Source organism: Oncorhynchus keta, chromosome 17 (genome assembly GCF_023373465.1).
Source record: "Oncorhynchus keta strain PuntledgeMale-10-30-2019 chromosome 17, Oket_V2, whole genome shotgun sequence".
In the NCBI taxonomy this organism is placed as follows: domain Eukaryota; kingdom Metazoa; phylum Chordata; class Actinopteri; order Salmoniformes; family Salmonidae; genus Oncorhynchus; species Oncorhynchus keta.
The window spans coordinates 19,922,953-19,936,439 of NC_068437.1; the positions used below are offsets into that span (position 1 = coordinate 19,922,953).

The 13,487-nt window shown below is 42.0% G+C and overlaps 1 protein-coding gene across 1 annotated transcript; it reads left to right on the forward strand.

Moving 5' to 3' along the window:
- Positions 1–1,765: 1,765 nt before the first annotated feature.
- ldhd (lactate dehydrogenase D) lies at positions 1,766–13,325 on the forward strand. The gene is made up of 11 exons (XM_035790862.2): positions 1,766–2,000; positions 7,164–7,276; positions 7,673–7,814; positions 10,570–10,711; positions 11,024–11,183; positions 11,376–11,575; positions 11,840–11,968; positions 12,104–12,231; positions 12,341–12,431; positions 12,561–12,672; positions 12,796–13,325. The coding sequence occupies exons 1-11, from the start codon at positions 1,902–1,904 to the stop codon at positions 12,959–12,961; spliced, it is 1,482 nt and encodes a 493-aa protein (XP_035646755.1). The 5' UTR covers positions 1,766–1,901; the 3' UTR covers positions 12,962–13,325.
- Positions 13,326–13,487: the final 162 nt, after the last annotated feature.

Genomic DNA, 13,487 nt, shown 5'->3' on the forward strand with positions numbered 1-13,487 from the left:
AAGAGCAATTTCTCAAGCAAGAATTTTGCTAGGACTGTCTGGGAATGGTCTGAGTGGGAGGGGACAACTGAAAACTAGCTTTGGAACTCTCAAATTGATCTAACTACTTTTGCACCTGGCCAAAATCTACCCCACCAAAACAGGCAGAAATTTCAGGAGGTCTTTTCAAACAGCTCTTACAACAAAATTGCATTATCATAATTTTGTATAATATTATTCCATCCTCAGTGTGGAAATATATATATATAACACAGGGAAATCATGTTTTTGACTGCACTGGGCCTACAAGCCGTTGCCCAAGGTCTGGCTAGTTGAGACTAATGTGTAGGCAGGTACCTGGCGTGAGGTCGACGTCAGAAGTGTGATGACGCGAAAGCGTAAGACTTCGCTGTTAAGATCAGAGACTCGTCTCCTGAGCATGCACCTTCGTTCAAGGTCTACATACCTATGTCTCCTAATTACAAACCAAGTAATCTTACTTATAGGTCATCAAGCTCTCTTGAGAACCTTGATGATCTGCAAAATGGAGTCAGTGAGCAGTGGTGAGCGCTCTGAAGTTGAACCAGTCCAGGATGTATTGGGCCTACCTGTGGTGACAGGTGTGGTAGTCTTCCGGCATTTGCCCTGAGAATCGTACCAGAGATGATTTTGGACAGGTAGGAGTGCAAATTTTGGAAAGAGTGGATTCCTGCTTTTTGGCTGACCCATACATTGAGTCAAGCTGGGTGAAGGACAAACTGGTTACATTTGTGGAAGTTTCGAGAAGTGGAATTGTTTAGATTTGTGTATCTGCCTTCTAGTGGAAGTGGGCTCGGGACTCAACCTGTGGTGGGCTTTGCTCTCTGGAGTCACTAAAAGGGTGATCAGTGGGATAGCGTTGTGTAGAGGTGGATCAAATTAAAAGGTATATTCCTAGTGTTTGTGACACCTGCCGTTTGGCAAGACGTAGACTTGGTGGCAATGGCAAGACTGAGAATACCCTGTCTGTCATGTTTAGCTTTGCTATTCTGTGAGGGCCTATGTTCTGAACCTGCTTCGGTGCTTTAGGTGCCAAGGATTCAGACATGTTGCAGCAGTGTGTAGAAGGGAGATCCCATGATGTGAGAAATGTGCAGGAAGGTATAGTCAGAGGGAGTGTGCTGTTGGGATAGAGAAAGCACTGTAGTCAACTGTGGGGGTGCCCATGTAGCTGGGGATCCGAAGTGCCCTGTGAGAGAGAGACAGGTTGAGATTTCCAGAGTTCAAGTGGGGAAGAAAGTTTCCTATGAGGCAGTGAAGAGAGTGGAAGATAGCCCAAGGATGAGTGAGTCGACTGGGATGCCCCCATGAGTAGGCCTGAAGAGAGAGAGCCAGCGAGGATGAGTTTTAGTAAGGTTGGATTTCTTGCATTTACAGCCATGGTGATCAACTGCACTGCACTGATGGAGCAGAAATCACAGAAAATAGATGTGGTAGTTGCAGCAGATAAATATTTGGGTGTGAAATATTTTTAGTTTAGAAGATCTACAGGATGTTTTGAGAGAAGGGGTTCCATCCTCCCAGGCCGACAGCCTGTTGTAGGCTCGTTTAGGGCCAACGTTGTGGGATGGGGTGGTGGGATAGTGTTTAGGTGCAGGGTTAGATGGTGGTGCAATTCAAGTTTTTCCCATTCCCCATTTCCCTTTTTTTTTGGTCACAAAATGTGCAATCCGTACTCTGACCTGCGAATGGCAGCAATACAACACAGCATCTGGTCTACCGGAAAACCAAACGAAGAAGAAGTCTCGACGTCACTACTGTAAACTTCTGATCCGGAAGAATACTTTGTCCATTATGAAATCGCAGGCGACAGCTAAGTGGATTTAGTATACAGTAGTTTATTATAAAAAATATTTCACGGGCCGACATTCTGATCTGTGAATATGACCTTCGCCTTGAGACCAACGCGACGCTTGTACGCTCACCTGTCAACGTCTAATTTCGTGCAGTGTCGCACTATCAAGAAAGAACACACTTTAAAAGTGAGCATTCAGTTAACTTGGTAATGTGTCGGTTTGTTCTGATATTTTGATCATACCAGTAGTTAATGTTTAAAAGCTTAATGAGCTGCATGATATATTCTTGTTCTGGTGGATAGATAACCGAAATGCACGACTGCATTTATTCTGTAGACTAGTAGTAGTAGAGCCTTAGCACTTGATCATGACTCCGTTCAATTGCATTACACATGAGTCATTGGACGAAGGCGTCTTCTGTAGGGGGAATTTTGTTAAGATCTCGACGCTCGGTCTGAACATTAACATGCATCTCTTGCGCTACTGTTTTGGAAACACAAGAACCTTATCTTTCATATCAGCGAGAAATGTTTTGTTTGTATTTTTGTTAAAGGTTAAAATGATACACACATTGTTAAGGTTAGTGTGGCCATTTCTCTATATTACAGCACTTGTTTACTGAAGACAAGAGGCTATCTAGCATGTTCCGAACACCTGTGTATAATGCCGCGTTCACAACAACTGGGAACTCGGTGCAAATCATGAAGTCGGTGATCGTCAGGTTGGAACTCTAGAGAGGCCCGGGTTCCTGAGTTGGAATTCCGAGTTGGATAACCCTTCAAATCGATTTTTCCCAGTCGGATATAGTTTTTTCCGTGTTCCCAGTTGTTTTGATATCATCCGACTTCCGGGCTCCCAGTTGTTTTGATTTCATCCGACTTCCGAGCTCCCTGTTGTTTTGAACGTGGCATATGAAGCTGAAGCGTAGTTTAGTCAGATGGAGGCACCCATAGCTGAGTGGCTCTGCGCAAACTGCTACATTATGTGTATATGTTTTATTTGAAATATTATTTCTCACCGATGAAAGATACGATATTTTTCGAAAGCAATATAGCAAGTGATGATTATATACATTTATAAACGTTACAATACAGCGTCGGGATTGTAGTTCACGTGTGGCATTTGTGGGCGGAGAACTGTAGGGAGAAGGCATAATTCGACCTAGTTTTCCAGAGCTAGTATAGCCTAGCCATCTAGGCTACCAAGTAAGCAAAATTACGTTGAAAATATGTATTTTTCAGACGTGGACATCACATGCATTTCGGGTGCTGGACGTCAAAAATACATATTTTACGAAAATGAAAAGACGTCTTGTTTTTTTCCGGATGTTTAAAGACGTCTTCTCCGGACATAGAAATCAGTGCATTATAGGTGTTGAATGAAATCTAAAAAAAAAATAGCTATAACTGCAATACATTTTTAAGTAAGTAAGCATTATATCGCAATAATATTTGCGATATATCATCATAGGAAAAAGGAGCAGACTGCAGACCACTTCAACTACAATAGCATTATAGAGTAACGGTTACATATTTTTTATTTTTTGCTGTGACTGATACGTTGTTGTTTATCTATCTTAGTTGAATGCACTGACTCAGTCACTCTGAATAAGAGTGTCTGCTGACTGACCTAAGTGTAAAACAAATATATATATTGCAAAGCATGATGGGTATTAGTCTAATTAGTTGCGCCCCCAAACAAGTACACGTTTGGTCGGTGCGAGCCAGATCTAAATCTGAACGAATCATACAGTACGGCACAGTTTAGTATAGTAGAACACAGAGTACATACAGTACAGGCCCCGGTTTCCCCATGGCAGTGTTTTAACAAAGCATCTGTCCTACAACTAACGAAGATGTAACATGCGTTTCCCAAAACACCACACATAACGGTCGGTAAGTGTTTTGTTGAAGCATGTGATGGAGTCGAAAGAAATGTGGAGCTTCTCTCGGATCACCCTTTTCCATTAAAATCTTACCTTAACATTTGAATTATTTGACAATACTGATGACGAATCAGCTCCTAGAGAGATAAACACTCATATATTGAGGTGGTTTATTCTAATTATTTTCCAATAAAAATGCACTAAATCACAGATTTGGAACATTGAGCTCATGTTAGGCTACACATCATGAAATATGTTAGAGGAGCCAAATAAAACTAAATTGAATGAACATGAAATCTATTTCAATATCATTTAATACCGCATATAGGCCTATGTAGCCTATACTGTACAGAAGGTAGGCTATTTATCTAATGCAGTCATCTCAGTTTTCATTTGAAGCATCTTTTCATCCTTTGCTTGTTTGCAACAATTTCAAAGACATTGTATTTGTAGTCAACTTCGTTGTGACGTTACCCACAGTCACAGAGACAGATAAACCTCTTCTGTGTGTGAAGTGACATGGGAGGGAAAAAAGGCATCTAACGCACTTAACTGTTCTAAGAGTGGTCTGAGGCAGGCGTTAGAATATAAGTGTTTATAAGTGCATCGTTAATAACAATGCTTTTGGGAAACAGCTCAGATATCTATCGATGAACTTAGCCTTAAGCTGCACAGGACAGAGTTTTATTCGGCAGAATACGACACAGTAGAGAGACATTTAGTAGAGGACAGTTTAGTAGGGTACAATAGGTTTCCGGAACTCTGTCCTGGGGCCCCATTTGGGTGCATGTTATGGTTTTTACCCTAGCACTACACAGCTGATTTAAACAATCATAGCTTGAGGATGAGTTGGTGATTTGAATCAGCTGTGTATTTATTTAACCTGGCAAGTCAGCTAAGAACAAATTCTTATTTACAATGACGGCCTACCGGGGAACAGTACTGCCTCGTTGAAAACGACAGACTTTTACTTTGTCAACTCTGGGATTAGAGGGGGGAGGGCAGGACCGAGTTTGGGAAACCCTGCACAAAAGTATACTTTGCTTTACTTTTTTTTTTAAAGATCACTGAGGACACATTCTCATTTACAGCAATGACCTGGTGAATAGTTACAGGAGAGTGTAGGGGGATTAATGAGCCAATTGGAAGCTAGGGTTGATTAGGTGGCCATGAGGGCCAGGACACCAGGGTTAACACCCTTACAATAAGTGCCATGCTATCTATAATAACCATAGATTGTGTCATGACGTTGGCCTGGGGTTAGGTTTATGACAGTCATAAATACCTCTTCCCCCCCTTTTCCTCTCTCTACCCTACTGATGTTACATTTGCAAAACCCTTGGTTAACATAGAGATTCTGGGAACATCAGAAGGTGGGGGGAAATCCGACCAATTGAACATATGCGGTGGTACTTAATGAATATGATGCCAGTTCATCTGAGACATTCTCATCAATGATAAGATGACAAACTCTACAGTGGAAAGTCTACACCTCAGAGTTATCGGATTGACATGGAATTCTTGTTCAATTTAAATGTTTGAATATGAAATTATTCGTGATGAAATGTGATTTTAGCTTCTAAAATGTGAGATTTGGGTTTTCATAAGATAGGGCTCTGCTCAATCAGTGGCCCGCCCCTGTGAAGGGACATGGGCTATAAAACTTTTCAAACTAGGCTACTCTGGGGCGGCAGGGTAGCCTAGTGGTTAGAACGTTGTACTAGTAACCGGAAGGTTGCAAGTTCAAACCCCCGAGCTGACAAGGTACAGTACTGCCCCTGATCAGGCAGTTAACCCACTGTTCCTAGGCCGTCATTGAAAATAAGAATTTGTTCTTAACTGACTTGCCTAGTAAAATAAAGGTGAAAAAAACCACACCCTCCTCTCCCTAAGCCCTTGACAACAATATAACCTCCTGTTCCGACGGTCCGATGTCAGAATGGTTCAGATAATAACTACAGAACAAAGCCAACATCAGCTTGAGCTTTGGTTGCGAATGGGATGAACTCTTATTCACTACAGAAGTGATACCTCCTGATACCTCCTAGCCGTTGAGTTAGCTGCTGCAAACGAGGGTTAGGAAGGAACAGACAGAGTATCCCGTCTACCACACAATGACGTTACTACAACGTATTCAATTTACCAGCAGAAAGATTCTTCAAAGGACACGGTTGGGCAACACGGCCTTCCATCTACCACCAACCTACCGAAGCGCAGCTCAGAGTAAATATGTATTGCATTTTCCTTTTCCAAATGGGAGGTCATTTAGAATGCATAAGATTTACGATAGCACAGCTTTACGATAGCACAGCTTCGCCCTTTGTTCCTCAGTCTTTCCACTCTTTCACTCAAACCCAGCCCCTTTTCTTTTGTGTAACCAGTTGTCATATCTGTTCCGCCCGCTAGGGACATTTTCCTTATGACGTCATTTGTAATCAAGTTATGATTTAAATATGTGTTTGTGTAATTCTGTGGGATTAGTTAGGTATTTAGTAAATAAATAATTAAACCCAATTTTGTATTGCTGATTCAACTTGTTAGCCAGGGTTCGTGCAGATAACCAAGAATTTACAACTTTCAGATGTGACTGAATTAAGATGACGATTAATATTGACTGCTATTGATGTAAAATATTACTAGGTCTTTAAGAGTTTATTCGGAAGATAACAGTTCTATAAATATTATTTTGTGGTGCCCGACTCTCTAGTTAATTACATTTAAATGATTAGCTCAATCAGGTAATATTAATTACAGAGAAATTATTTTATAGAATAGCATGTCATATCACTTAATCCGGCATAGCCAAAGACACGACAAGAGTCAGTACACCTGTTTAACGTCCCATCCGAAAGACTGCACCCTACAAAGGGCAATGATCCCAATCATTGGGTTCATTAGTTTGGGACCAGAGGAAAGAGTGCCTCCTACTGGCCCTCCAACACCACTTCTGGCAGCATCTAGTCTCCCATCCATGGACAGACCAGGACCGACCCTGCTTAGCTTCAGAAGCAAGTCAGCAGTGCTCTACCATATTGTTCTGTACTATACTCTAATTTTCTTTACTGTACTGTGCCGTCCAAACTTGTGAAACGTAGATGTCTATGATTGACCAAAAAAAGACATTGCATGACGTCAAATGCTTAGTGGGTGCTGAAAACAAGGGTCTCTCCTTGTCAATCCTTATCTTTTGTCGTTTTTTTTTTTTGTAGTTGTAAATTTCTGAACTTGTGAACAGTAATGCTTTATCACTTGTTACAAGCATGTATACATGTCTTTTTAAGGCTTTTAATGATATTTATTTCTGTGCATTTAAAAAAAAAATATTCACCTTCCTGCCTTTCTTGTCTATAGAAGTATACAGTTGATTAATTCAGTCACAAGTCCAACAAGCCTATGTGGTTCTAGTATAGTCCCCTTGTTCAGGTATGGCTAAACTGTTCTTATTGTGTGTGTCCCTGTGTTAGAATGGTGGGTGGGAGCGGGTGATCCCTGCATTCCGCTCGGTGTGTGGTGAAGATGGAGTGTCCCTGGGTGCAGCAGTCAGGGAGCAACATGGCAGAGACGAGTCTGTACACAGGTGAGCTCAGCCGTCTGGCACAGAGCAGGTGTGTCCTGTCTCCAACATGCAGGTACACATACGCACACACTCGATTTGTGTATGTGTTTCAGGGTTGGGGTCAATTTCAATTGAAGCCAGTCAATTCAGGAAGTGAACTTAAATTTCAATTCAATAATTGAAAAAAGGGCATTTCTTTTCAATGTCTTCTCAATAAACTGAAAAGTAGAAGCTATTAAAAATGTAATTAAAAAAAAATCTGATTATTAAATTTGCATAAATTCCTGAATTGACTGCCTTCAATTTGAATTGACCCAACCCTGATGTGTTTCTGGTGATGGATAGCTACAGGGATTCGGGGTGTGCCTTGGTGGTTCTAGGAGTATCCAATAAGTCTAAGTGATTGTTCTCTCCCAGATGTCGCCCCCCAGACGTAGTGGTGTGGCCGCGGAGTGTGGAGGAGGTCAGTGCCCTCGCCAAGATCTGCCACCACCACCACCTTCCCATCATCCCATTTGGCACAGGCACAGGCCTCGAGGGAGGAGTGGGTGCACTTAAGGTGAGAGCGAATCAGTCTGTGTCAAGGAGAAAGATAAATACCAGCCTGGAAAGTGTGATTAATCTCTCTGTGAATTTATATATAATTTGATTAAGATAATTGATTGTAGACAAATTAGCCATTTTAATTGATAGGATTCAGATAATCTTCAATAAATATAGTACCAGACATCCAATTTGGAACTTAATTCTTCCTAACAATGAGTAAGACATAAGGAATCCAATAAATTATAAAAAGCCACCCATGGAGCCTACACACCCCATGCCAATCCAACCCCAACAACCAGTATACAGTATCGTTTATCAGTGTTTGATAAGTAGTATGGAGTAGTGCTTCTTCTGCATCCTTTGTAATGTATTCCCTGTGAATCTGGTGATGTTTTTTTCCCTCTGTTCAGAGAAATTAGTCATTGAAGTCACTTGCATTATTTACCATAAATAAGTACCACATTTTGTCCAATAGATGCAGTTGTTCCTGCTACTGCCACCACACCCTTTTATCCATGTTGCTGGTCTCTTGTGTTTATTAAATGGATCACAACATTCTTTTTACAACTTTGGGTAGAAAACCAATGGCTTTTGCTCATTATGAAAATAGATTTTATGGTCATCTTCACAATTCGAGCCTGTCCTCCATGAAAGCAATTCTGTTTTTCATTCTCTTAGGCTTAATTTCTGTCCTCTGTGTGGTTTATTCATTCAAAAAGGTCTGTATTAGTTAGACCATTCCTGGTGAACAAACAAACCATTAGGTTACAGCACTTCAATGGTAAAAGTCCCAAATACACACTGTGTATATATATATATATATATATATATATAGTGTTTTGCAATGGTAATTGTATTGGGTTGGGTTTAATGGTAAATGTCACTAATCACACTACATAATAGATGTTTTCTAAGAATTTGATTGAAAAACATATGACTGCCATGCAATCAATTATATTTGAATTATTTTCTAACGGTTGTCATAACATTTTAGTCACTAGCCCATTTCTCCATCAAAGTTTTGGGCTTGAAGGAAAAGTCTTCATATGAGAATTGCACCGTACGGATAGTTCTCAGAGAGCTGCCATTTGTTGGACTATTCAAGGAGAGCTTGGTTGAAGCTTTCGGTTGCTAAGAGAAGGACAAACTGAATTCCTTTCATGGAGGACTGGCTTGACCACACAATACATTTATCAGCAAAAGCTATTGGTTTTCTACCCAATTTCCAAAGAAAATGTTGTGATTAATTTAATAAACACAAGAGACCAGCAACATGGATAAAACGGTGTGGTGGCAGTAGCAGGAACAGCGGTATCTAGTGGACAAAACATGGTACTTTCACACATTTATGGTAAATGTGGCAAGCGACTTTGTTAGAGGAATTCTAAATTCCTATATGTTTTATAGCCAAAATCAATTTCGCACTCTCTCTAGTTCATTAATGAGGTGTAAGTTAATTAATTATGCATGAAGTAGATCGAGACCAGTCTTAAAAGCCAGGTAACAGCGTTTAATTCCAGAGAGTACTCCCACATACACATATTTCCACAGGTTATAAACTGAAAATGACGTCAGCGTTTTCTAAACGTTCTATCTATTTCACAAGTAGAGGGGCCCTCTAGCTCTCGAGCCTTCGCGTTATGAGCACGAAGTCAAGGTCAGTCAGTATAAATCAGCATTCTAGACAGTCTGGAGATCGGCCGTTCCTGCCACCTGGAGATTGTACAATGAATGAACTAAGGAACAGACCTTCATTGTTACTAAACTCCTGACTACATTATATACAATTGGGAATGGGAGCAAGAGAGAAAATTCATATGTGCAGTACATTATAGCATTTGGACTAGTCAGTTCTGATTGGAATGTATACATAATTAGTAATTTCAACCATTCTTCTAACAGACTTCAATGGCTAATTTCTCTGAACAGGGGTAAACAACCCTCACCAGATTCAGAGATATACTTTACAAATGGTGAATAAGCAAAGCAATACTCTAAGCCACAGCTCCATACTACTTGTCAAACATAGAGAACTCAATCAATCACATTTATTTATAAAGCCCTTCTTACACCAGCTGATGTCACAAAGTGCTGTACAGAAACCCAGCCTAAAACCCCAAACAGCAAGCAATACAGGTGTAGAAGCACGGTGGTTAGGAAAACTCCCTAGATAGGACAGAACCTAGGAAGAAACCTAGAGAGGAACCAGGCTGTGAGTGTACTGATTGATGGGTGGGATTAGCCTGGATGGATGTTCCTTGTGTCTCACTCAATGGTAGGAAAAGTTTAGACCAAATCGGATGTTGAGTACTATAATTTGTTGAATATTATGTAAATCCAATTTGGGTACAATCAATCAGCTTTATTTCTCAATAACAACCTGAGATGCTGGGTGTCATGGCTTGTTGAAATGACATGGAATGACCCTAGAGAGAATGATTACTAGAGTGAGAGAGAAAGTTGTTTTGTGTAAAAGCCATAATAATTCATGTTGACGTTTTCTGTTTCTCTCGCACAATGTTAGTCGGAATGTGTGTGACAGAGTAAGACAGGATGCAGTGTCATCATCTCCTAAAGGTGTCTAAATGAAGGGTGCTGTGTAAGAGGTCTTGAAAAAGGGGTCAATGTGTTGTCAGTACCAAATAGCACAGGCAACGTCTGTACAGTGCATCCCTGACCTCTGATAACATGGGTCCTTGTATTCACAATGTTTCATTGAGGGTCTATAGGAAGTATTCCAAGTGTGTGTGTGTGTGTGTGTGTGTAAGGGCGGGGTGTGTTTTAGTCTGAGGAACATGGACAGGGTGTTGGACCTCCATCAGGAGGACTTTGATGTGAGCGTGGAGCCAGGTGTGACACGCAAAGGCCTCAACTCCTACCTGAGAGACACGGGCCTGTGGTTTCCTGTCGGTGAGTCACGTGACCTGCAATGATGTCACTGCTCCAACGGGTAGCCCAATAGGCCTGTCACTATACACACGCCTGAGTTTAGTTAATCATTGTGAAATGAAGGGGAACATTTTTCTATCGTGAAATAGGGGTCCATGTGTGGAAAATGTTGGGAACCCCTGATATAAGTAATCACACCAACTACTTTCATGTACAATGGTATTGCATGATCGTCATTCTAGCTGACATTTTGTGCCCGAAGTTGGGAAGAATATTTGTGAAATGTTGGTTATGAAATCACTGAGGTGTTCTACTGTCTGTCGGCACACACAGACCCTGGTGCAGACGCGTCTCTGTGTGGCATGGCTGCCACCAGTGCATCAGGCACCAATGCGGTGCGCTACGGCACCATGCGGGAGAACGTACTCAACCTAGAGGTGGTGCTGGCAGATGGATCCATCATCCACACAGCAGGCAGGGGGCGCCGTCCCCGGTAACACTCCCAGACATGGATATATTCATGGTTATATACGTCATTGGTTACACTGCCAGGCCTGAAACAGAAAGTGACAGTTAAAACAGGTTTTAGTGTTTAGCTATTAACAACCTATGTGGTGTTCTCTTTCTGTAATTTCACCAGTAATGAGGACATGTATGACCTTTGACCTTCTCTCGTCTCCGTTAGGAAGACGTCAGCGGGGTACAACCTGACCAACCTGTTTGTGGGTTCAGAGGGCACTCTGGGAGTGATCACGAAGACCACCCTGCGTCTCTACGGGGTGCCAGAAGCCATGGTGTCTGCTGTGTGCACCTTTCCCTCTGTCCAGGCAGCAGTGGACAGCACTGTGCAGGTCCTCCAGACTGGAGTGCCCATCGCACGCATCGGTGAGTAGACAAGGTGGCCATTTACTAGTTTTTAACACAGAACTTACCTCTGCGTTCATTGTTTTCTTACTGTAAGGTGCCTGTCCATCTTAAACTGACACTGAGCAAGAGACTGCTATGCATTCTTACTCAGAGTAACCAAGGGCTTTAGACACTAATTGGAGGACCTGATGCTATTTAAAACACTGACCAAGTGTTTTTTACCACAATCTTCTCAGTGGAGCTGGAGCCTTGTTCTAATCCAACCATGTCTGTCCTTTCCAGAGTTCCTTGATGATGTGATGATTGACGCCTGTAACAGCTTCAACTCGCTGTCCTACCCCGTGGCCCCCACTCTCTTCCTGGAGTTCCACGGCACTGAGAAGAGTCTGGAGGAGCAGGTTACCGTCACAGGTGTTTTGTTGCTGTACGGTGTTATACTGAATGTGTGATGTAATTGTACATTAAGTTAACGTTACTTGTGATAGTTTGCTGTAAATTTGACTTGAGTGAGATTTCTTCTTTATTTGTTGATTGGAAACTGTCCAGAGGAGATCACGCAGGCTAACGGTGGGTCAGACTTTAGCTGGGCACGGGATGCAGAGACCCGCGGGCGCCTGTGGAAGGCACGACACGATGCCTGGTACGCTGCCCTGGCACTCAGACCGGGCTGCAAGGTAAGTAAGGCTCTGACTCTAATAATTATTGATAAATAATGTAATCACTTCGGCATTATTGTTTGTAATGTTGTAACAGAAATGTGTTGACTCCATTTTGGTCCTGCAGGCCTACTCCACAGATGTGTGCGTCCCTCTCTCTCGTCTCCCTCAGATCATTGTGGAAACCAAGGAGGACCTGATGCTAAACGGACTCACAGGTAACGGCTAGCTAACAATCAACACAGACTCCCTGGTGGGGCATCACTCAGAGGATACAGTGTTTGTTTATGTTAGTGTACATGTTTGTGTGTGACCAGTAGTGTATTGAGGATTCTTTCTCTCCTGAGGTCCGATCGCGGGTCATGTTGGAGATGGAAACTTCCATTGTATAATGGTCATGGACCCCAATGACCAGGATGAGGTCATTAGAGTTCATGAGTTCACTGAGCGACTGGCCAGGTACTGTATGTCTCTCTTTCCTTTCTCCTTTTATCGCCATTAAATCGGCCCCTTGTTCCTGACCATTGAACTCCTTCTCTCTTATCCCTGTATTTATAGTTCTCTTTTTCTCTCATGCTGTAGGAGAGCACTGGCCCTGGACGGGACATGTACGGGGGAGCACGGGGTGGGCCTGGGGAAACGAGCGTTGCTCCGAGAGGAGATGGGACCCCTGGCCATCGAGGTCATGCAGGGCCTCAAAGCCACCCTTGATCCCAAGAACCTCATGAATCCTGGGAAGGTTCTGTAGCTGAAGGTACTGTAGCTATGACCTTATCAGAGCACTGAATCAATGAATATAAAACAATACCTTTGTCTGCCACAGGGTGTCAGGAGTTTGGTATTTTATAGAGTAACTGACTGAGTACCACGGGCAAATTGTGTTATTTTTGCCTGTCCAGTTCCTCAGAATGAACTGCTGCTAATTTAGATGTTATTACAATGGAACGGTGGCTTGAAATTATTTATTTGCAACAAACCTAATGCAACGTTCTGTGTTTTGTTTCTGTTAAATTGTGTGCCCTGTTGATGTGTACATACTGTATTCAAACTGTAATTGGCCACTTCTGATTGACAATTAAGTATTTTTTAATAAAAATCCCTCATATTGCCAAGGTTGTAGTTGCTCTTATGTCTAAAGATTTTCTTACAATCCGATTTGTCAATATTAGCTGATGCCTTCAAATTTGGTGAACAAAGTAATAACTAAATGATAAGCATTTACACACCATCATTTCATGAGTAGATTTGTCAAACTGAACATTTAGGCCTGAATC

What these genes read in the sequence shown, in the direction of transcription:
- ldhd (XM_035790862.2), top strand. Translation starts at nt 1,902, where the DNA reads ATGACCTTCGCCTTGAGACCAACGCGACGCTTGTACGCTCACCTGTCA. An exon ending in GGCAGGGGGCGCCGTCCCCG is followed by an intron (nt 11,184 to 11,375) that starts GTAACACTCCCA and finishes CGTCTCCGTTAG; the next exon opens with GAAGACGTCAGCGGGGTACA. An exon ending in GGAGCAGGTTACCGTCACAG is followed by an intron (nt 11,969 to 12,103) that starts GTGTTTTGTTGC and finishes GAAACTGTCCAG; the next exon opens with AGGAGATCACGCAGGCTAAC.